Here is a 24,001-nt window from a genome sequence, read left to right as displayed (position 1 = left end):
CGCTGTCCTGCCTCACCTAGTAGCGTCACTCTACTTGTGAATATTTCTGCGCAGGCACACACTTGCACAGAAACATTCATGGAGAGCGTAACATTTAGAAAAATATTATATAGAAAGATAAAGTATTATATAGGAAGAAAAATTGTTGTAAACCGCCCAGAGAGCTTTGGCTATGGGGCAGTATATAAATGCAATAAAAATAAATAAAGCTTGATATTGTCAGGAGGCTACATGAAATGCCATTGAGAATGCATGCATCCCTAAAACAGCCTTCCACTTCAAATACCAAGGACATTTCCCCCTAAAACAAAACAGAAGCCAAACACCCTCACAAAGAGAGACATCAGCCAGCCTTGCTTTCTGCCGATGAGTTTTTTTTTTGGGGGGGGGGAGTGACAGTGTCTGACCTGCACAATAGTTGGCTGTTGTTTGCTCCAAGCGCTTCCTCCCGTTGTCCTTTTCCCATCTCCCCTTTCCTCAAGCGAGGCAGGGCTCGGGCTTTCATTCATTCTTCACTGTCTGGGATAATGATGGTCTCCACCATGTTTTGATGGGAAACAAAGCTAGCCTAGAGAATCAGAGCTTTGCAAGGTCTGCTTTGCAAAGTATATACCACAAGAAGAATAAAAGATATGGGCAGGGGTGTGTGTCTGATGCAGTTATGTGAGAACACAGTATTTAGAATTGGCTACAACATTTATAGCACAATCTTTATTCTGTTTATTCAGAAGTAAGCCCCACTGAATTTAATGCGGGTTACTCCCAAGTAAGTGTACAGAGGACTGAAAGCTTTAGCTTCACAAGGCTGGCCTTTTCCTTTCTTTAAGCAATTCCCTTCCTCTTATGGCTGGGAAGATGAGTTTGAGCATGTGGTGACAACACATTAAGAACTTAGAGGAGCCAAAGGAGATGGTTAAGGAGATGACCAGAGGATAGGGGCTGAATTATCCCCATCCCTGGAAATATGAGGCAAGTCTCAGTCACTTGGCTTCTCTCCTTTCTGGGCTAAAGCCACTCCACTGATAGGTACATTAAGCCAGTAGATATTTTGTCTAGATAGAGAGGCCATGCCCCAGAAGAGTTGGGGAAGAAAAGGGATTCCCCATCGAAGGAAGATGTGCAGAGAACCACACCAGTTCTGAAGCTCCAGCAACCGCAGTCCATGTGCCCACATTACCTCCATCCGTCATCTACTCTAGCCAGTGTCTATCAGGGCCTGGCCAGGAATTCAGTGAAATCTCTGGCAAGAGGACTACTTGAGGGGGAAAGGTTCAGGGATGCAAAACAGCTGAGAGCAAGGGCAGGTTCCCCAGAGCTTTCTCAAGGTGGATGTTTTCCTTAGTAGCAAAATCCCCCTAGAGTTTAGCAACTGGCCTTTGAGCTCCTTGGAGAAATGATGAAAATACAAGAGATACGTGCACAAGAAACAAAGACTGCTTCCAGATGGAGTAATTGGCAACAGAGCTTTTTTTTAAAAAATCAGATTTTTCCCAGACCAAATGCACAGTTATAAGATGGGGGATACTTAGCTCAGCAATGCGACATGTAAGAAGGCTCTTGGGATTGTTGTTGATCATAAGCTAAATATGAGTAAACAGGGTGATGTGGCTGCAAAAAAGGCAAATGCTATTTTAGGCTACATTTACAGAAGTATACTTTCCAAATTGCATGAAGTATTGGTTCCTCCCTATTCGGCACTGGTTAGGCCTCATCTTGAGTACTGCGTCGAGTTCTGGGCACCACACTCCAAGACAGATGGAGACAAACTGGAGCAGGTTCAGAGGAGGGCAACGAGGATGATCAGGGGATTGGAAACAAAGCCCTTTGAGAGACTGAAAGAACTGGGCATGTTTAGCCTGGAGAAGAGGAGACTGAGGGGAGATATGATGGCACTCTTCAAGTACATGAAAGATTGTCACATAGAGGAGGGCCGGGATCTCTTCTCGATCGTCCCAGAGTACAGGACACAGAATAACGGGCTCAAGTTGCAGGAAGCCAGATTTCGACTGGACATCAGGAAAAACTTCCTAACTGTTAGAGCCATACGACAATGGAACCAATGACACCACATGTCAAATGAGTTGATTTTTCTCTTATCCACTTTTTTCACTGTCCAACTTTCACATCCATACATAGAGATCGGAAATACCATGGTCTGAATGATCCTGACTTTAGTGTTCAGTGATACATCTTTGCATTTGAGGACCTTTTCTAGTTCTCTCATAGCTGTCCTCCCCAGTCCCAGCCTTCTTCTGATTTCTTGACTATTGTCTCCATTTTGGTTAATGACTGTGTCGAGGTATTGATAATCCTTGACAAGTTCAATGTCCTCATTGTCAACTGTAAAGTTACATCAATCTTCTGTAGTCATTACTTTAGTCTTCTTGATGTTCACCTGTAGTCCTGCTTTTGTGCTGTCTAACTTTCATCAGCATGTGTTTTAAATCATTACTGGTTTCTGCTAGTAGTATGGTATCGTCTGCATATCTTAAAATATTGATATTTCTCCCTCTAATTTTCACACCTTCATCTTGGTCCAATCCCGCTTTCCGTATGATATGTTCTGCGTACAGATTAAACAAATAGGGTGATAAAATACACCCCTGTCTCACACCCTTTCCAATGGGGAACCAATCGTTTTCTCCATATTCTGTTCTTACAGTAGCCTCTTATCCAGAGTATAGGTTGTGCATCAGGACAATCGGATGCTGTGGCACCCCCATTTCTTTTAAAGCATTCCATAGTTTTTCATGATCTGCACAGTCAAAGGCTTTGCTGTAATCTATAAAGCACAGGGGGATTTCCTTCTGAAATTCCTTGGTCCGTTCCATTATCCAATGTATGTTTGCAATATGATCTCTGGTGCTTCTTCCTTTTCTAAATCCAGCTTGAACGTCTGGCATTTCTCACGCCATATACGGTAAGAGCCTTTGTTGTAGAATCTTGAGCATTACTTTACTTGCATGGGATATTAAGTCAATAGTTCAAAAATTACTGCATTCCCTGGGGTCCCTTTTCTTTGGAGTTGGGATGTATATTGAACGTTTCGAGTCTGTGGGTCATTGTTTCGTTTTCCATATTTGTTGACAAAGTTTTGTCAAAATGTGGACAGATTCAGTCTCAGTAGCTTGTAGCAACTCTATTGGTATGCCATCTGTTCCTGGTGATTTGTTTCTTCGAAGTATTTTAAGAGCAGTTTTCACCTCACGTTCGGGTTCTTCATCATACGGTTCCTCCATGAATGAATCTGTCATCCTGGCATCTCTTTTATGGAGTTCTTTAGTGTATTGCTTCCACCTTCCTTTTATTTCATCTCGGTCAGTCAGTGTGTACCCCTGTTGATTATTCAGCATCCCTACTCTTGGTTTAAATTTCCCTTTCATTTCTCTAATCTTTTGGAACAGGGCTCTTGTTCTTCCCCTTTTGTTGTCCTCTTCTATTTCTACACAATAACTATTGTAATAGGAGAAAGTATACCCCCATAATACTAGAACTTGGGGGGTCATCCAACAAATCTGAAGGGTGGGAGATTCGGGCCAGACACAAGGGAGTACCTCTTTACACACTGCAGAGTTAAACTTTGTAGACAAAGATGCTGAACCAGCTGGGCCTTTGGATTCACCCAGCAGGGCTTTTATGTTCTTAAGCCTGGCAATGCCATGCACATGCCAGGATTCAAGTAAGCTCCCTTAGCACACATGCAACATAATGCATGATACAGAAATGTAAACATATGGATATGCATGCATATGCTAGAATCTTGTAACTGTTCCACCTTGAAATTAGGGCAGAGGCACTGTGGAAGTCAGCCATATGGATAATTGAGTTGTGCTAAAATTATGGGGGAAGGCAGAAGGACCTTAATGAAATCCACAAAGCTCACCTTTTGCCCAACAATTTTAGCCCCTCTGACTGGTCCCCAAAAGCTTCCCCTACAATGAAAAGGGAGAATTGAGGACAAATTATCCTCAACCTTAATCATGTGTAGGCAATCAATATACACTTAAAAAACCCCTGGCCATTCACGGAATGGGCGAGACTAGAACTGCAGCAAATAGATTTTTTTTAAAAGCCAATTCCTCCTTGCTGGGGTTTTCCCCTGCCCTCCCCCGCCCCCCATGGCCCAAGGTGCTTCTTGCTCTTGGAGGGATATTCCCACTGGCCACACTTGTAGCTTGGCTCTTAGTCTATGTTCTCCTGAGTTTTATTTTTGGTGCCTGTTAACAGTCACCCAAACCTGCTCCCTTCTGCCTTGTTCCCACTATGTTTGTGAGATGTGGGAGTCCAGAAAGGGAAATACACTGTCACCCTAAAGGTAAAGGTAAAGGTAAAGGTGTCCCCACACTTACAGTGCGAGTCATTTCCGACTCTTAGGGTGACATCTTGCCACGTTTACTAGGCAGACCATATATATGGGGTGGGATTGCCAGTTCCTTCCCCGGCCTTTTTTACCCCCCAGCATATGCTGGGTGCTCATTTTACCGACCACGGATGGATGGAAGGCTGAGTGGACCTCGACCCCTTTTACCGGAGATTCGACTCCCTCCTTCCGTTGGAATCGAACTCCGGCTGTGAGCAGAGCTTCGGCTGCATTACCACCACTTACCACTCTGCGCCACGGAGGGTCACTGTCACCCTATGCCACCCCTAAATCAAAGCAGGACTCTGAGAAGAAATGTGCACTGAGTTCTAGGATGGGTATGAGTGGTGCTCAGTGGACTCATCCTGTCACTACTCAACCCCCTCTCACACACCATGAACAGTGAGATTACTGCACCAGCCTCTCTCCCCTCGGTGACCAAGAGCATTTCACAGCTGGGCCCATCTTGTTCTGGGCAGGATGCAGCCCTCCTGCCACCCCCTTAAAGCGAGAAGAGAGATTTCAGGGGGCTGTTCTTAGCTTAAGCATTTCTTCTGCAGCAGAGGTTCTGCTCCCTCCAGCCCACAGAGACAGAATCCAGCCCCTGCTCTGGGAAGGTCCTGATGGCCATTTGAATCAGACCCCCTGCCACCCCAAAACACACACATGGCAAACGCACTCCTGTTCATTTCCTTGCTAGAATTCATGATTGTCCTCACTTTGAAGCCAAGGATCTCTGGGATCTCTCTGTCTCAGTTATCAGGGAGGTCACTAGTTGCTTCAAAAGCAGCAAGAATTGCTTTTCTGGCTGTGTTTTGAAGCGAATCTCCCCTCGGCTAGACTCACCTCCCTTCCCCACTGCTGACTTCAGATCCTTCAGGATTGCCTACAGTAAAGTGTTGAGCCAATCACTGTCTGAGCAAAGCTTGTAGCCACACCTGGAGAAGCAATGGGTTGATCTACCAATCAGTTGCAAAATCTGTCTGAAACTGAATTTAAAAAAAAAACATGCACTCGAGCTGATCTGACCAGACTGCAGAACAAAGCATAATTCATCCCTTTCCAGCTTTTGCAGTTCTCCTTCCTCCCCTCCCTTCATTGTCTCTGCCACTGTCAAAGTTGACACTGTTACGGATGAACCCCAATGGCAGCAACTGTTCCATCACAAGGCCTCAGTAGAAGAGATGGGAAGCAGAGCTCCTTTCATCAGCTCTGCTGAAAGACCAGCTGAACTGTTTCTATGACTGCTGGTCATTACAAGAACTACTATTTAAGAATGGGTGCCTGAGTTTCATTTTTTCTCTTCCCTCCCTGCCCCTTTCCCCTTGTGTTGTGTTTTTTAGATTGTAAGCCTGCAGGAAGCGACTGCCTTGTACTAACTGACTGTATGTAAGCCACTCTGAGAGCCTTTCTGGCTGAAGAGTGGGTTATAAATGAAATAAATAAATAAATAAATAAATAAATAAATAAATAAATGGGGCAGCGTTGGACTAGTATTGTGTGACCCCATTTTCAGAAAGAGGTGGAGACGCACTGGAACAGGCATAACAGTAAGTGCGTCTCTACCCTTAGTGAAGCTGGGAGACACTGATTAATAGGAGGTAGTACCTACCCAGTGGACCTGAACCTACAAGATCTCAACAGGATGGTTTACAACAGAAGCTACTGGAGGTTGCTGATTCATAGGGTCGCCATAAGGTGTAATCGACTGGAAGGCACATAACACCCACACACCTATACAGTGGGAGTGGTATGTGCAAGGAGCAGGGGGGGAGATAGCTAGCTGGAGGGGGGCCCTACCTGAGGACCTAATAAGGGTGGATATTGAGTAAACAAAGCAATGCAGAACTGAAGACTAGCCAGTCACATAGTCACAGAGATCAAGACAGGGAGGCTGGGTTGAATATTACTGGGAGGAACCTTCTACAACAGTAGCTAAGGGGGCATCTCAAGGGGGCCCCTGGCCCATCAACCCTCCTGTAATTTGAACACTAGTTCTTCTTACAAAGAGTGGGTGGAAACCACTGCCCATCATGCAAGACTCTGAATCAGTCTGCAGCAACTCTAGAAACTTGGAGCAGCATGCCAGTGAACAGGGCTGGGCATCCCCTTTCTGTTTCCTCAGTCATCCCAGAGGAAATGCAACTAATTCTGCTTGCTTACCTTTATAGAGCTGGGCATACTGAGGAAATCCAGCGGCTCGCAGCCAGTCACACGCTTTCTTAGCTTCAGTTTCTGCAACAAAGCAAATTAGCAGATCTGAGGAGCTGCAGGCATTAGCGTCTCAGGCAAAAACAAATAACCTGCAAAGTTTGCACCTGGCAAAGGCATTTACTACCAAACAATGGGAGGGCAGTGCAGAAATAAACACCATAATAGAGATCCCTCTGGTCTGTGAAGCTGAGAGTGTCCTGAAGGGTCTCCTTGTTCAATTTACTCCAGCATTTTGGAATGAGACTCAGGGCTAACCTACAGAATAAAGTACAGCAGGGCCCCACTCATATGGCAGGTTATGTTCCAGACCCCCGCCTAAAAGCAAAACCTGCCGAAAAGCAGAACTCATTCGATGGAATGGTGCTCGATGCCCGAAAAACGCTGTAAAAGCAGAACAAGCGCCGTATGAGTGGGGCCTTACTCTAACTGAAAGCCGATGTATTAGCGGAACGCCGAAAAGCGGGGCCCTACTGTAAATGTGTAATGGCATTTAATATGAAAATATTTTTTTCATGCGGAGAGCACAGTTAACCCTTTGCCGCGGCAAACAAAATCTCCCCCGGCTACCTGCTCTTTGTCTGGATTGTGATGTTTTCCTCTCAGGGCAAATAAATACTTAAAGGAGTTACTTCTGCTGGGGCCAGAGTAGAGAGGGGAAGGTTAAACTCTGCTTTTCACACTGCATGGTTTGGATCCTGATTGCCTCTTCCCTATGGCTGTTATTTAAAAGGAGGAAAAGTATGTTAAATATAAATCACTTACTTAATTTTCTTCCTTGGGCTCCTTTAGGAAGGGCATGATATACTTCCATACTAATAAATACGTAATAAATGTATTCTTTAGTTTGGCTGTCATACCCTCATACCCCACCTTCCCTTCTCTAAATTATCAAATGTTCACATAGTGAGACTATCCCTAAGAGTTCATCCACAATATTTGCAAATGTTATGGAAGAAAAAGTGCACTTTACTATTGGGAACAGGCAATCTTGCATGCTTCCACTAGGGGGCAGGTTTAGTACAGTTAAGGGAGAAGGGAAACTCTATAGTTTGCTGTGCTGTAGTTTCTGGTTGGTTGGTTGGTTTGTCTGTCTCCTCTCCCCTTCCTCCTCCTCCTTGCTCTGCTGCCTTTTTGAATCCTCCATTACCACATGTGCAGGGGTCAGGCTGTTTCCCAGAAGCTAAACTGTGGACTGAAATAACTTAGATTTTTTCTTTCTGATTTCCTAAGCTGTGCCTGTACCGCTGTATACATGAAGGTTATGAGTAATCTAATTTTATATACTTTACCAGAGATAGTGAGTTTGCTTTATTCTGCTAGACCGTGTGAGTATGGAGGTAGGGCTGATGTACTGCTCATTCCATTTTTGCCATTTTTACTCTGCTAGAGATAGAACCACATAATTGTTTTACCCCATAAACCCCAACTGTTACATTGTGTTTTACTTTTAAAAGTGAGGAAAACACAGCTGAAGGTCGCTGCACTTAGATGGACACAAGGCTCAGGAAGAGAAGAATTTGGGATGTTCTTTGTTTAAAATATACACTGCTCATGCTTCAACAGCCATATAAATGTGAACTGCTAGTTACTTCCAGGGCAGTGTTCTTGTCCAGAACAAACTAAAGCATGCCCAATGTGTGTTTAAAATCCCAAGATTATTATACCACTACTAAAATGCACATATTACACATGTGAATTTTACAAGGCATAAGGTGTTTATTTCAGCTCTGCACATAGAGGTACACTGTAGCCCCTGCTCATCTCTGTTAGTGAAGACTGGGCCATCCAGTGTCAGTGGTAAAAGGCAGGTAAGTCCACACCGGTTGACTCTTCATTATAGGAGTGAATGGCAACAATTTACATATATGAACTGTTATTTTTTTATTAAATTTATTTCCTGCCCTTCCTCCCAAAGGAAGCACAGAGTGGCAAACAATGACAAAACACACACAGAGAAACTTTTAAAAAAATCTTGAAAACAAAACATCTTTAAAAAATATCTTTAAAACAATTGCAATACAGATGCAGACTGAGATAAAGCATCTACTTAAAAGGCTTATTGAAAGAGGAAGATCTTCAGTATGCACTGAAAACAGAAATGGTGCCTGCCCAATATTTAAGGGGAGGAATTCCAAAGGGTAGGTACCACAATACTAAAGATCTACTTCCTGTGTTGTCCAGAACGGACTTCCTGATAAGACAGTATCTGCAAAAGAGCCTCACCTCCAGAGCACAGTGATCGACTGGGTATGTAAGCCGTGAGACAATCTTTCAGGTATCCTGGTCCCAGGTTGTATAGGGCTTCATACACTGAAACCAGCACCTTGAACTTAGCCCAGTAGCTAATTGGCAGCTAGTGCAATTATTTCAGTAGCAGGGTAACATGTCCTGCCCCAGTGAGCACTTGTACCACCACATTTTGCACCAGCTGCAGCTTCTGGACCAACCTCAACAGCAGCTCCATATAGAGTACATTACAGTAATCCAGCCTGGATTGCATGGAGGACAATGGTCAGACTATCCCAGTGTGGAAACAGCTGCAGCTCTCTTACCAGCTAAAGCTGGTAAAAGGCATTCCTAGCCACAGAGGTCACCTGGGCCTCTAGCAACAAAGACAGATCCTGCTCTTTCAGAGGGAGTACAACCCCATTCTGTATCACTGAACACCAAAGTCAGGATAATTCAGATCATGGTATTCCCGATCTCTATGTATGGATGTGAAAGTTGGACAGTGAAAAAAGCAGATAAGAGAAAAATCAACTCATTTGACATGTGGTGTTGGAGGAGAGCTTTGCAAATACCATGGACCGCAAAATCCAAATTAAACCAGAATCATCACTAGAAGTTAAAATGATGAAACTGAGGTTATCATACTTTGGACACATCATGAGAAGACATGATTCACTAGAAAAGACAACCATGCCGGGAAAAACAGAAGGGAAAAAGAGGAAGGCCAAACAAGATATGGATTGATTCCATAAAGGAAGCCACAGGCCTGAACTTACAAGATCTGAACAGGGTGGCTCACAACAGATGTTATTGGAGGTCACTGATTCATAGGGTCGCCATAAGTCGTAATTGACTTGAAGGCACATAACAACAACAAACAACCCCATCCAAAGCAGGCAGGTAATCAATTAACCAGACTTGGGAGCCACATACCCACAGTGCTTCCATCTTGCTAGGATTCAGACTCAGTTTGTTGGCCTTCATCCAGCCCACCACTGACTCCAGGCACCAGTCCAGTCTCCCCCAATTCAGCAAAGTATTATCAGATACTGATGACACCTCTCCCCAAGCTTCATATACAGTAGGGCCTCGCTTATACAGCGGGTTCCATTCTGGACCCCCGCCGTAAAGCAGAAAATGCTGTAAAGTGGAACCCCATTGACTTTAATGGGCCGCATCGCACGAAAATGATGCGAAAACAGCGCAAAACATCGCAAAAGGGGAAAAAACCCTTTAAAATGGAAAATGAAAGCCGCCGCATCAGCGGAACGCCTTAAAGCGGAACACTGTAAAGCGGGGCCCTACTGTAGATGTTAATCAGCACTGGGGACAAGATGGTATCCTGAGGCACCCCACAGCACAACTTCCAGGGGATCGAAAGGCAATCACCCAATGCTATTCTCCAAAACTGACCCCGGAGATAGGATTGGAACCACTGTAAAAAAGTGGTTGTAAAAAAAACTGATATGCATTTCTCCAAGTCGACTCCGAACGACACCATGGTCAATGGTATCAAACATCACTGAGAGATCAAGTAAGAATATCAAGGTTGCACTCCCGTCCTCCTAATAAAGGTCATCCATCAGGGTAACCAAGGCCAATTCAGTCTCATAACAGGCCTGAACCCAGACTGGAATGGGTCAAGACAATCTGTTTAATCCAAGGTTACTTGTGATTGTTGCGCCACAATCTTCTATATCACCTTTTCTAAAAAGGGGGTATTTGCGATGGGGCAGCAGTTGTCACAACTAATGGGTCTAGGGTCAAATCACTGCCTCTTTCAAGGTGGCTGGGACCACTGCTTCCCACAAAGATCCATTGGCCACATCCTGGATCTACTTGTCAAACCCCCTCAGCAAGCTTTAATGAGCCAAGAGGGGCAAGGGTCGAGAAGACATCATTGCAAGCACCTTGTCCACATCATCAGACTGCATCAGCTGAAACTGATCCAAATATCACTGGGGACTACAGTATATGTGGATGTAGCATCAAGATTACTATGGAGGCAAACAACTTTACTGTCTAAGTGCCTTGCAGACAATTCACAACAGGCTTTTACATGATGAGCCAATTATTTGGGGAGCAGGTGAAAGAATTTATATAGTCACTAGAGGTCAAAAGGCCAAAGCTGCTGAGGATGCCTTGGAGACCCAAAGCCAGGGTGACACTGAATCAGTTCTGTCAGAGACTAAACCTGCTGACCACACGGAATATGTTGTTTCTGTGGAGTCATCTCTGGAGCGAAAGTTAGATACAGATGTACCATCTCTCCCAGAGCAAGGCTCCTGCTCCCCATATTAGGACTGCCAGATGCTGGACCAGCAGGACCCCTCAGTGGTATCCTGTTCTGATGTCAACATATTGACGTAAGAACTAGTAGACATTGTCTACTTGTTAGGAATTTATTAGGAAAGTGTTAGGAAAGAGTGATTTGTTATTGTATTTTCATTGGAAGTTGTTATTGTTGCCTTTTAATAATGTTATTACCGTATATTCCGGCGTATAAGACGACTTTTTAACCCAGGAAAATCTTCACAAAAGTTGGGAGTCGTCTTATACGCCGGAATATAGTATTTCTCCTGCTTGCAGCCTGGCCCGGCATCCCCTCCCCTGAGGGGAATCCCCATTGCTCCTCCGTCCCTGCCATCTCCTGCGCGGCCTCCTCCACCGCAAAATGGCGGCCAGGGTGGGGAGCAGCAGCAGCAGCAGCAGCAGCAGCCTCCCCGCATCCTTCTCCTCCGTGGCGGCCTCGCCTGCGCCGCCTCCCACCGCTGCTGCTGCTGCTCCTCCGCCTGCGGCTGCTCAGGCGAGCGACGGGGCCGCGGCGGCGGCGGCTGCTCCTCCTCGGGTGGCCAATGGCGGGCCGCTTTCGCTGCTCTCGCCGCCGCAGGCCGCGCCGGCACCTCCGCTGATGCACAACCACCGGGCGGCGGCAGCAGCAACAGCCTCCCCGCGTCCTTCTCCTCCATGGCGGCCTCCCCTGCGCCGCCTCCCGCCGCTGCTGCTGCTCCTCCACCCGCGGCTGCTCAGGCGAGCGACGGGGCTGCGGCGGCGGCGACTGCTCCTCCTCGGGCAGCCAACGGCGGGCCGCTTTTGCTGCTCTCGCCGCTGCAGGCCGCACCGGCGCCTCCACTGACGCACAACCACTGGGCGGCGGCGGCAGCAGCAGCAGCAGCGGGAGGCAGCAGAGGCGGGAACCTGCTGCCGACAGCTGCCCCTGCGGCCTCCTCCTCGTCGCCCTCCGCCGCCGCCGCCGCCGCCGCCTCCGGCCTGCTGGCGCCGCGGGAGCCGGCCTACAACTGGCAGGCGACGAAGCCGACGGTGCAGGAGCGCTTCGCCTTCCTCTTCAAGAACGAGGTGCTCAGCGACATCCACTTCTTGGTGGGCAAAGGTCGGTGCGGGCTATGGGGCGAGGGGGCGCTGGCCACGCAGGGAAGAAAGGGGAGAGGGACGCTGGCTTTTTAAACGGGGATCAGGGTCTTTCTTGCGGCTGGGGGCGGGTTGCTATGGGGGCAAGCGGGTTGAAGACTTGTGGCTGTGGTTGGGGGGCTGTTATTCCAGCGTATAAGACGACTTTTTAACCCAGGAAAATCTTCTCAAAAGTTGGGGGTCGTCTTATACGCCCAGTCGTCTTATATACGGTACCTTGTTATTTAATTTTTGTAAGTTGTACTGTTTTTATTGGTATGTATTTCTATATTTGTGCTTTTTTGTAAGCAGCCTTGAGGGCCTTTTGGGCAAAAGGTGGGATAGAAATAAACTATAACAACAACAATAATAAAGCTTGTGTGAAACAGGATATTTTAAAGCAGAGGTGAATAATGACACTAGTTTAAAGGCTATCAGAGAACAAGTCTTGACTGGGGAAATTCCCTTAACGGATGTGATAAAGGAGCAAATTGCGTGGAGGAAATGGCTACTGCACAGGCGGTGGATGCCTAGAGTGGGACACACAGATTGTGAGCCAGTGAAACAACAGGCATTCCCCCCAAAATACAGGCCACAACTGGTTGAAATAGCTCATGACATCCCCTGAGCAGGTCACCCGGGCGTTAAGAAAACTAAAACGAGACTGACTGCACATTATTACTGGCCCAGCATAGCCCAGGATGTCACCAAATATTGCTTGTCATGTCCTGTGTGCTGATGAGAAAGGAAAAGTGGAGTAAAACCAAGTCTCCCCTCAAACCATTACCCATCATTGGGCAAGCTTTCCTAGGGTGGGAACGGACATAGCTGGGCCCTTTGTCAAACCTTCAAAGCATGGGTGGAGGTTTATATCTTGGTCGTAGTGGACCATGCCACCAGATTCCCTGATAATGAGCCTTTAAGAGCAGTGGATGCCCAATCAACGGCAGAGGCTCTATTTTTTTTTTAAGGAGGTTAGGTTTCCCCACTGAAATACTGAGAGATCAAGGCAGTGTCTTCATGAACCAAGTCATGCAATGTTTTTGGAAGTGTGGGTTAAGATATCTTAAAACCACTACATATCACCCATCCACTAACGGCCTGACAAAAAGTTTCAATGTGGTTCTGAAAGGCATGATCAAGGCATACCTGCAGGATCATCCAAATGAGTGGGATGATTGGTTAGGGTGCTTCACATAGGGAAGTGTCACATGAATCTACAGGGTTTCCCCCTTTGAGCTCACATTTGGGAGGAAAATAAGGGGATCTCTAGAAACTGCTGAAAGATTCTTGGAAAAGAAGGTTGGCCAAACAAAAAACTCAGTAGTGGAAAATGTACTGGGGTTTAAAGCCAAACTTAAGGCCATGATACAGTTGATGCAACAGAACCTCAGCTTGGCTCAAGAACACCAGAGCTGGATACCCAGGAAAAGGTCCAATGAAGTGGGAGACCTAGCAATGGTCTATATACCAAGGAAACACATCAAGCTGCTTGTAGCCAGGGAAAAGCTGAACACCCTGACATATGCACTATCTGTAGGAAACCAAGCAAAAGGTAAAATTGTGCATGTCAACATGCTTAAGCCATACAGAAGGAGGGAGTCCAAGGTGCTACAATTACATTTATTCCCTGAACGTAGTAGACCAGATCTACCCAAGTTGTTGCAGGAGAGCAAACAGGAGGGGGGTCTGGATCAGTTGGTATGGTTCGATGGGGAGAAAGTGAATGTAAAGAATGAAATAATGAACATGCTGACAAAATATGCCAAAGTAATTAGCAACAAACCTGGTAGAACGAGCATATACAAACATGACATAGACACTGGGGATCACCCTCCCATTAAAACAACTCCACACTGTGTAAATGGCAGTGTGCCTGAGTCAACAAAGTGAGAGATCAATGAAATGCTGGAACTGGGGGGTCATTTGGGACTCTATTAGCCTTTGGTCATCATAGGTGGTGCTAGCCCCTAAGAAAGATGGTACTATTCACTTTTGCATAGATTTCAGACCCATAAACAAAGTGACTGTCCCAGCTGCCTACCATATGCCCAAATTCAATGATATGCTAGAGTTACTCGGGTCTGCTGATATCATCTTGCCCACTACCCTGTGCAAGGGATTTTGGCAAATGGAACTAGAAGAGCAGTCACAATGAAAAACAGCCTTTAGCACCGAAGACAGGTTGTTTAGTTTACAGTGCTCCCATTTGGCTTAAGGAACTCTCCTGTTTCATTCCAAAGGCTAATTAACACTGTAATGGTGAGGAGGACAGAGTTTGCCATGGCCTATACAGATGATGTTCCATTTTTAGTAAAACCCTATCAGGCCATCTGCAGCATTTGTCAGTTGTGTTGGAGGCCATGGACAAGGCAGGGTTAACCATCAAGGCCAACAAATGCCAGTTTGGGTTACTCAAAGTCATCTATTTGGGTCACACAGTGGGCACTGGAAAACTTTCTCCATTATGGAGTAAAATTGAGGCTATCCAGGAAAGGGCCATTCTGAAAAATAAAAGACAAGTATGTGCATTTTTAGGATGGTTGGATATTACAGACAGTTTATAGAAAAGTTTGGTGACATAGCTGCCCTTTTACATGATCTCACCAAAAAGAAGGGGCTAGAGAAAATAGCTGGGAACAGCAGATGTCAAGAAGCTTTTGATCATCTGAAACAAGCCCTCCGTCAGAGCCTAATACTGATAGCTCCAGGTTTTGACCAGCCCTTCTTTGCAGCATCAGGTTTCAGGCTTGGAGCTGTGCTTTTGCAGGAATGGGAAGGGATAAAACATCCTATTGCATTCCTGAGCTGCAAGCTGACAACCAGAGAGAGAAACTTTGTCAGTGCAAAAAGAATGCCTCTCTATCATATGGACCCTGAACAAATTATGCCACTATGTTTGGGGATGAAAATTCACCGTGCTGATAGACCATCAGGCACTGATGTGGCTAGAGACTAAGGAACAGCACAACCACGCTGCGATGGTTGTTGTGGAGTTTCAAGTGGACTAACCAGCACATTAAAGGCAAAAACAACATGATCGCAGACGGCTTGTCAAGACTTGGAACAGAGACTTTTATCCCTTGGACCTCCAGACTGAGGCTACATGGACTCTCTTCCCTAGAGAGAAACAGGAGCTCTCATTTTGGATGCTGCATGTCCTACTTGGGAACAAGAAGTAAATGATGCTTATATATGGGGGGGATGTGATGTTCCGTACTTTTATGTAAATGTTTCATGCTTGTGTATCATATTATGTATGGCAAGTTGTTCACAGTAGAATGTTTAAGGTAAGTGGTGAGCGTTGGGAGGGGGAAATTAGTGAATGGAATGCTGGAGTGTGCTGGATGGTGATTGGCTGAGTGTGAGAGGTTTATATTTGAGTGTCTGACTTTTTTGGGAGTTCGGGTATTGCTGGAGGTATGGGGAGAGTTAGTGTTGGATTGCTTGAACTTGCTTAGTGATAAAGAGTACAGGGTCAACACTGGTTTATAACTTTGGATTTAGTTGGTGAAAGAGTGGAGTAAGAGTAGGTGTATTTTAGGTGGGTAGGTCAGGCAGAATCTCAACCAGTTTTAGAATACACTGTAACTTAGACAAAATAACAAAAGATCTATTTTGAAGTCATATGCTTATGACCATAAAGCAATCCTGCTCACTTTAAAAATACATCCGTTCTTAAATAAATATTGTTTTATTTCACACAAGCACCTCGCTAATTGGCTACGCTAAAAGTTGATTCAGATACATAGTACCTGTGGTGGCAGGTGTCATATGAGCAGGTTACAGGACTCAGCTCATAGCTGTGAGCTTTAAAGCGACAAAGTGTCACGGGGAGCTTGAGGCTTGCCTGGATACCTGAGCCATTATAGCAAAAGGAATCCCTAACAGCATTCCCATATTACTATGCCTAATGATGTAGACAAGGTGCTTGCAATGATGCGGCCAGCAATGTGTCCCCTCGACTTTTGCCCTTCTTGGCTTATTAAAGCTTGCCGAGGGGGTCTGACCAAGTGGATCCAGGGTGTGGTCAACGCATTATTGTGGGAGGGAGTGGTTCCAGCCGCCTGGACCAAGGAGGTGATCCGACTGCTCCTGAAAAAGCCCACCCTGGACCCATTGGTTTGTGACAACTACCGACCGGTCGAAAATACCCTTTTTAGGGAAGGTGATTGAGAGGGTTTTGGCGCAGCAATTGCAAGTACTCTTGGATGAAACAGATTATCTTGACCCATCCCAGTCTGGGTTCAGGCCTGGTTATGGAACTGAATTGGCCTTGGTTGCCCTGATGGATGACCTTTATCGGGAGAAGGACAGGGGGAGTGCGACCCTGTTATTCTTACTTGATCACTCAGTGGCTTTTGATACCATTGACCATGGTATCCTTCTGGACCGACTTGGTGAGATGGGTATTGGAGGAACTGTTTTACAGTGGTTCCGATCCTATCTCCAAGGTCATTTTCAGAGAATAGCATCGGGTGATTGTATTTCGGCTCCCTGGCAGTTGTGCTGTGGGGTGCTGCAGTGTACCATGTTGTCCCCAACACTGTTTAACATCTAGATGAAGCCCTTGGGAGTGGTCATCAGGAAACTTGGGGTGAGGTGTCAGCGGTACGCTGACAATACCCAGCTCTATTTCTCTGTAACATCTGAATCAGGAGAGGCTGTGCAAGCCCTGGACCACCGCCTGGACTCGGTGGTGGGATGGATGAAGGTCAATAAACTGAGTCTGAATCCTAGCAAGATAGAAGCACTGTGGGTTGGTGGTTCCCAAGTTCAGATAATTGGTCAGTTGCCTGCTTTGGATGGGGTCGTACTCCCTCTTTAAGAGCAGGTCTGTAGTCTGGGAGTGCTCCTGGATCCATTTTTGTCACTTAGAGGCCCAGGTGACTTCAGTGGCTAGGATTGGTTTTCACCAGCTTTGGGTGGTAAGACAGCTGCAGCCATTTCTGGACTGGGATAGCCTGACCACTGTTGTCCATGCACTGGTAACCTCTAGGCTCGATCACTGTAATGTGCTCTATGTGGGGCTGCCCTTGAGATTGGTCCGGAAGCTGCAGCTGGTGCAAAATGCAGCAGCGAGACTGCTCACTGGGGCAGGGTATCGCCAACATGTCACCCCGCTATTGAAAGAATTGCACTGGCTGCCCATCTGCTACTGGGCCAAGTTCAAGGTTCTAGTTTTGGTGTACAAAGCCCTATACAGCTTGGGACCAGGATACCTGAAAGACCGTCTTATTCCTTGTATACCCAGTCGATTACTGTGCTCTGCAGGTGAGGGCCTCCTGCAGATACCATCTTATCAGGAGGTCCGTTCTGCACAACATAGGAAATGGACATTTAGTGTGACGGCACTTAAATATCAGACAGGAGCCATCTCTGTTATCTTTTCAGCGCCTATTGAAGACCTTCCTCTTTCAACAAGCTTTTTAAGTAGAGACCTTGTCCCAGTCTGCGTCTGTGTTGAAATTGCTTTTTAATATGTTTTAAAACCTTTTTTAAAATATATATATGTTTTTAACTTTAAAAAAAAGATGTTTTGAAAACTTTAACAAATATTTTTAAAGATGCTTCGGCTATGGGCGGTATATAAATTTAATAAATAAATAAATAATAAATAAATAAATAAATGGTAACATATCACCTTCCCTTGGCTATAGCTCCTGCTACTCACAATCACTGAGATTAGGACGCCACTGCCCGCATCTCTTATTTATTTATTTATTTATTTATTATTTGATATATATCCCACCCTTCCTCCCACCAAGACTCCTCCTGAACATGTGATATACAGGCATACCCCGCTTTAACATACGCAATGGGACCAGAGCCTGTATGTAAAGTGAAAATGTACTTAAAGTGAAGCAATTATCTATGCATGTACTGCACGCAATCGCCACTAGATGGCAGCGGCGTCATGCCATTAAGTGTCCGTAATTGCGAAGCACGCATACATTAAGCGGGATATGGTGGCGTATGGCGCATGTACGTTATAGTGACACGACGTTAAGTGAAGTGACATTAAGTGGGGTATGCCTGTACACAACAGTCCATCAACAAAATCTAGCGGAACCAGTTATCCCAGAAGGCATCTGACAGAATTTGGAACAGTGTCACCAGAAATACACAAGACCCGCCCAACTCCTGTCATACTGGGCACATCTACTCCTCCCCCCCGGTCTCACACCCAGGGAGGGCCAGCCTTCTGCCAGTTGCAGACTCTCACTCTGAAGGCATCTGGCAAGTTTCTCCTATCACACAGGTCACTGAACATGCTCTTATCATCCTGCACAGGAACCACATATGCATCCTAGGCCCTCCCCACTATCTAATCTACTCTTGACTGGGTGGGGAAATAGAAGGGGAGAGTGCCTTCACCCTCATGACTCCCAAAGAGAATCCCCCAGGAGACAAAGCCCTTTGGGGGCTTCCCTGTGATAGTGACCCTTCTGGTGGCAGGCCCGCCACCCAAGGACTGCCAGGTTTTATGCCCTCTGACCCAGCCAGGAGCTAATGCAAGAGGCTGCAACACAGAGTGCAGCCTCTCTCTGGACAGGGGATCCCAGTCCTTACAGCTCTTACCAGGGACCTCAGCTGTCTCAAGAGACAGCAGCCCAGGGGAGCAAGCAAAGCATCCAGATGATCAAGTACTCACTCCCAGGGTAGGTGAGAGTCCCTCAGTGCTACAAGCGTTCCCCTATATATGGGAGAAAGTAAAAGGGTTATAATGAGTTTGCTAATGCCAGGGACACCTAAGGAATTTGTTCTTTAGAAATTACGGGATGAATTGTCTGATCAATACTTCCTAGACTAATGTGTGGAATGTAGCCATCCTTTCAATTTTGCACTTCTCAGAATTCTGCAATGCAGTGGTTCCAAAATGTTTCTAAAAATAGAGTTTAAAATACATATTTTGGCTAAAATACAGTTAAAACTACATATTTTGAATAAAACACGTTCAAAACAACTTTTTAAATATGAATTTTCCTGCAGTTTTTTTAAATTCACCGATTAATGAGGAACCAGGATGGAACAGTCTTATGAACATGCTCACGTAAAACTGACATGAACTGGAAATGGGCGAATCCACCCATCCCTAACTAATGTTCATCACCCATGGTGATCCCAGGGACTGCTACCATCAAGAAACTGCTTCTATCTGTATAGCCCCATCTTCAGTTTTCTGTAGATGTTGTGCCTTAGTTATATTACTGCACACTGTGATGCAATATTGACAACTGACATATTATATGCAGACACATACAAGTGTGTGCATAATACCACGATGTTTGCTTGGGTCTCTTGGACTCAAGAGACTATCAAATTATCAGATATTGTCCCATAAAGTAGAACCTTGAAACTGGCGCGCGCGCACACACACACACACACACACACACACACATAGATCAAGATTTCTGATTTACTAGAAAAACTAGATATTTATATTTTTCTGTACTGCACTGCTCCAGGAAACAAGGGACTCAAGAGTGTCTTCTGGAATTGCCAAGCTATTTCCACATTATTTCCAACATTGACATTTGGTACACAAACAATCTCAGATACTTCAACTGCTAAAAACATCTGAAAGAGACATTTGTACATTTTTTTTTCAAAATACGACATTCAAATGTATTCCTCTGAAGTGCATCCAGGCCATGCAAAAAGTGGAAATTTGACACACATAATCCAGCATACTGTAATTATTATAGAAGTGTGACAGGGAGATATTTTTAGGTCAGCCATGAGAAAGCAAGTCGCAAATGGTTAAGGTTATCTCAAAAGGCAGTACAGTGATTGCTATAAAAGTCTGAAAATGATCCAGTATATACTGTGAGGAAGACACAATAGGCAAATCGTGCAAACTTTCTGTAAACACAAGGGTTTTCCACATAAGAATTTCCGAACATTCAGAGCTGCTTTACTTGAGACATGCTAAATATAACCTTTTATACCTAAGACTGAATTATTATTATGTAATGCCAACACACAACAAAAGGAAATATAACCAAATATATATATAAGAAATATAACATAAGAATATATGAAGTACATGAAATATATCACAAGCTGAATATGAGCCAACAATGTGATGTGGCTGCAAAAAAGGCAAATGCTATTTTAGGCTGCCTTAATAGACGTATTGTTTCCAAATCACGTGAAGTACTACTTCCCCTCTATTCAGCACTGGTTAGGCCTCATCTTAAGTACTGCGTCCAATTCTGGACACCACACTTTAAGAAGGATGTAGACAAACTGGAACGGGTTCAGAGGAGGCAATGAGGATGATCAGGGGTCTGGAAACAAAGTCCTATAAGGAGAGACTGAAAAAACAGTGCATGTTTAGCCTTGAGAAGAGAAGGCTGAGGGGAGATATGTGAAAGGCCACCACATAGAGGAGGGCCAGGAACTTTTCTGGATCCCAGAGTGCAGGACACAGAATAATGGGCTCAAGTTGCGGGAAGCCAGATTTCGACTGAACATCAGGAAAAACCTCCCAACTGTTAGAGCAGTACGACAATGGAACTGATGACACAGGGAGGTGGCGGGGTCTCTAACACTAAAGGCCTTAAAGAGGCAGCTGGACAGCCACTTGTTAGGGATGCTTTAACTTAGAGTCCTGCATTGAGTAGGAGGTTGGACTCAATGGTCTTATAGGCCCCTTCCAACTCTATGATTCTATGATTCTAACTCAAATAACGGTGAAACCATTTTTACAGGGAATGGAAAAATACCCAAAGATCAGATCATTCAACACATCAGAAGTTCAGAGAAGCCTCCACGACTTTCTTTATATGGGGGGGAGCAGAAGTAGGTGTCTGGAGAGATCAACTTCCCCACTTAATAGTATCCTCAGTCTAACAGATGCCGGCAACAGGCAGAGGTACAGCCCAAGGTTCGGAAAGAAGGTCTCCGACACTCCCAACCATCTATACTTCGCTGGAAACTTCCAGGGCATGCCTGTTCTCTGCCCAGCTAAAGAAACAAAGACTGGATGGGAAACATTACTTTGAAAAATATAGAGCATGAATAAACAATGGGGAGAAAGAGACCCAAACTTTCCCCGCAACTTTCTTTGCTAATTTCTGCTGTTTAAAACCTCAACCCTATTGGCAAGGCCATTTTTCTAGACAAGAGAGAGGCTAGACTCTGTTGACCAAGGAAGGCAGGACCCTGCAAGCAGTTTAGTCTGGTGAGTGACAACCATACATTTTAATTACATTAAGGCAGCCTTCCCCAACTGGGATCCCCCAAGTGCTTTGGACTACAATTGCCTTGGTGGAAAAATCTCTCTGTTTCAGTTCTCTCCATTTCTCATTTTTCCAATGTTAAATTCAGTTCTCTACATTTCTACAGCGATCGGTGAATTTTTAAAAAAAATCCTCATGAAAATTCCCCACCATTTTAGTGCAAATTTCTCCAAATAAGCACATTTTTGTGGGCAGTTTTGACAAAGGTACACATTTTTGCAATCCGTTTCTCATCATTTCATGCCTTTTTGCATATTACTTTCACTCTTGTATTCATTTTTATGCACTTTTCCCTAACATTTGCATTTTTGTAAACGTTGTTTAGTTGGTGAACTTCATCCCAAAATTCTAATAAATATGAATTTCGAAGGATGGCTGTGTTTCAGTTCTCATGTTGTTTCAGAAAGTGAGGATTTGATAAATTCTGCTTGAAATGCAAACTGAATCGAAATTCTCATCAATCCCTAGCTGAGGCTGATGGGATCAGTTATAGTCCAAAACATCTAGGAAGATACCAGTTTGGGATGGGGTAAAACCTGCTAGTATTTTCATTAGTAAGGAAAACAAAATATTTTTTCAAAAGTAGTTACATGACAGAAATATTCAATAATTCAATGCTACATGTCTCTTTAATTTCCATAAGAAATGTCTTAGTTATGCCCTGGATCTATGAAGTGCATTAACTTTATTATGAACATTATTACAGAGTCTAACTGCCACCCACCCACGAATATATCAGTTTATACAGATCACCAACTGGAGAACAGAACTGACCATTCCCATTTCTCACTATTTAGACATCAACTCCAGTTTTTACTTGCCAAATAAGGTCTTAGAGATGGCTTGATTCCATAAAGGAAGCCATAGACCTGAACTTACAAGATCTGAACAGGGTGGTTTATAGCAGATGCTATTGGAGATCACTGATTCATAGGGTTGCCATAAGTCATGATCGACTGGTAGGCACATAACAACAATAAGATCTTGTCCCAGTGAATTCTGCTACACGAATACCATCCATTTGCAAAGAACTAAGTTAAGACCCTCCCTATGCAGCACAGTTTCACTAAGTAAAACACCACTGTCAGCAACAAAGCTATTTTACAAGAAAAATGAAGAAATAAGCCATGGAGCCATGAAAGGGCTTCTGTCATTTCTTTCAGAGCTTACTGGAGAGTCATGCTCACCCTTGAAGGTAGACAGATTGCGATGATAAAATAGCATTGCTGAGTTGAAGCATTGCAGGTCTGAGCACTAACATAGACTACAATGTTCTCTTGAGTCGACAGTTCACTTGCTGGTTTCCAGGCGGAGGCAAGGTGGAGAAGTCAGGCTCAAAGAGGTCTCTGCAAGAACAGCCAGGCAGGCAAGCTCCCATCCTCCACTCCAGAATAGCAAGGAAAATGGGGTGTGTTCACTAGGCTGGCCCTGGGATCCTAGCTGAACTCTACTTCACATCAGCAATGGAAATATGAATTCAGAGCATGACATTTCCTTCCTTCCCAGTGTTCCAAAGAGCACTGGATGTGGGGTGGGGGTCAGGAAATGAGGAAACAAGGAAGAAATCTGCCTTTCCTCTGGCCTGTTGGAACAGGGTTTGGCTTTTTTGTTCTTGTCAAGTACTTCAGCCACTCATGGCTGCGCATACAAAAATCAGAAGCATTCTGGCGGACGGCAGGGCGACTGAAACATGCCTCTCAGCATCAGAAAGACATCCAAGCCAAGAAACTGCAAGAGCTCTCTTACCTCTCCCCCCCAAGGATTTATAGAAACCTTTTCCCAGTTGCAGAGCAAACTATTGAAGGACTAAGATTTCAGCAACTTTTTATCCCTGTACATTGTAAATATATTAAAACACAACAGACTGAATTTGGGCTCATCCAGATGACTGCAAAATGTGTGACACACCTGTTATGTGTGTTCATTATTTTTCGGCCGTCCAAATGACGTCTCGCGCTGTTACGCATTTTCGTGGGTTAAATCCGCTCCTTGCAATACTGGCAAAAATGCAATTTGCTGTTTAAAATCTGGAATCATCCGCTGTGCCTTCAGGAGGTAGGATGCAATATCGCTGACTTTACAGCTGATGGGTGGTTCTTGGGCGTTTCCCCTTGCCCCTTCTCCTCATTCCTTCCAATCACGTATCTGCACTTTTGCGCATGTGTGAGAATAAGCCCGGGAAAATTGAACCAATCATCACAATGGTGGGGTGTTGGGGGGTGTCTGCAACTACTGCGCAGATGCATTTTATTTTTTGCCAGCCTGCAAACTGGGCAGCCACTCTGGGTAAGATCTGCAATGCACAGCAAGGGAGAAAGGGGCTGCTGGTCGGTTTCACGCCTGCCTCCGGAAAGCTTTGTCAATTTTATTCTACTCGCTGGGTTCACAGCCGGAAGGAAAGGGAGAAGGAGGAGTGTGTGACACATTTCTTGCTTTATTGGAGAAATAAGTGCAATTGCCAGCATGTGTATCTCCTTAAATATCCATAAAGGCAGAAAAGCATACATTCCATAAAGGCAGGAAAGCATACATAAGCGTAATA

The 24,001-nt window shown here is 45.0% G+C and overlaps 1 protein-coding gene across 4 annotated transcripts in view; it reads right to left on the bottom strand.

Moving 5' to 3' along the window:
* STARD8 (StAR related lipid transfer domain containing 8) overlaps positions 1-24,001 on the bottom strand; it is a 170,164-nt gene that overhangs the window by 38,776 nt on the left and 107,387 nt on the right. For 3 of the 4 annotated variants that reach the window (XM_061598408.1, XM_061598407.1, XM_061598406.1), the window contains one exon: positions 6,524-6,595. In XM_061598408.1, coding sequence (XP_061454392.1) covers positions 6,524-6,595 — 72 coding nt within the window. Of the gene's footprint in view, positions 1-6,523; positions 6,596-22,646; positions 22,887-24,001 lie in introns of those variants that run through there. The other variant, XM_061598409.1, reaches the window with a different exon arrangement.

This window comes from Rhineura floridana, chromosome 16 (genome assembly GCF_030035675.1).
Source record: "Rhineura floridana isolate rRhiFlo1 chromosome 16, rRhiFlo1.hap2, whole genome shotgun sequence".
Taxonomy (NCBI): Eukaryota; Metazoa; Chordata; class Lepidosauria; order Squamata; family Rhineuridae; genus Rhineura; species Rhineura floridana.
Note: the sequence above shows the minus strand (reverse complement) of the source record. Positions and strands in the feature narration are given on the sequence as shown.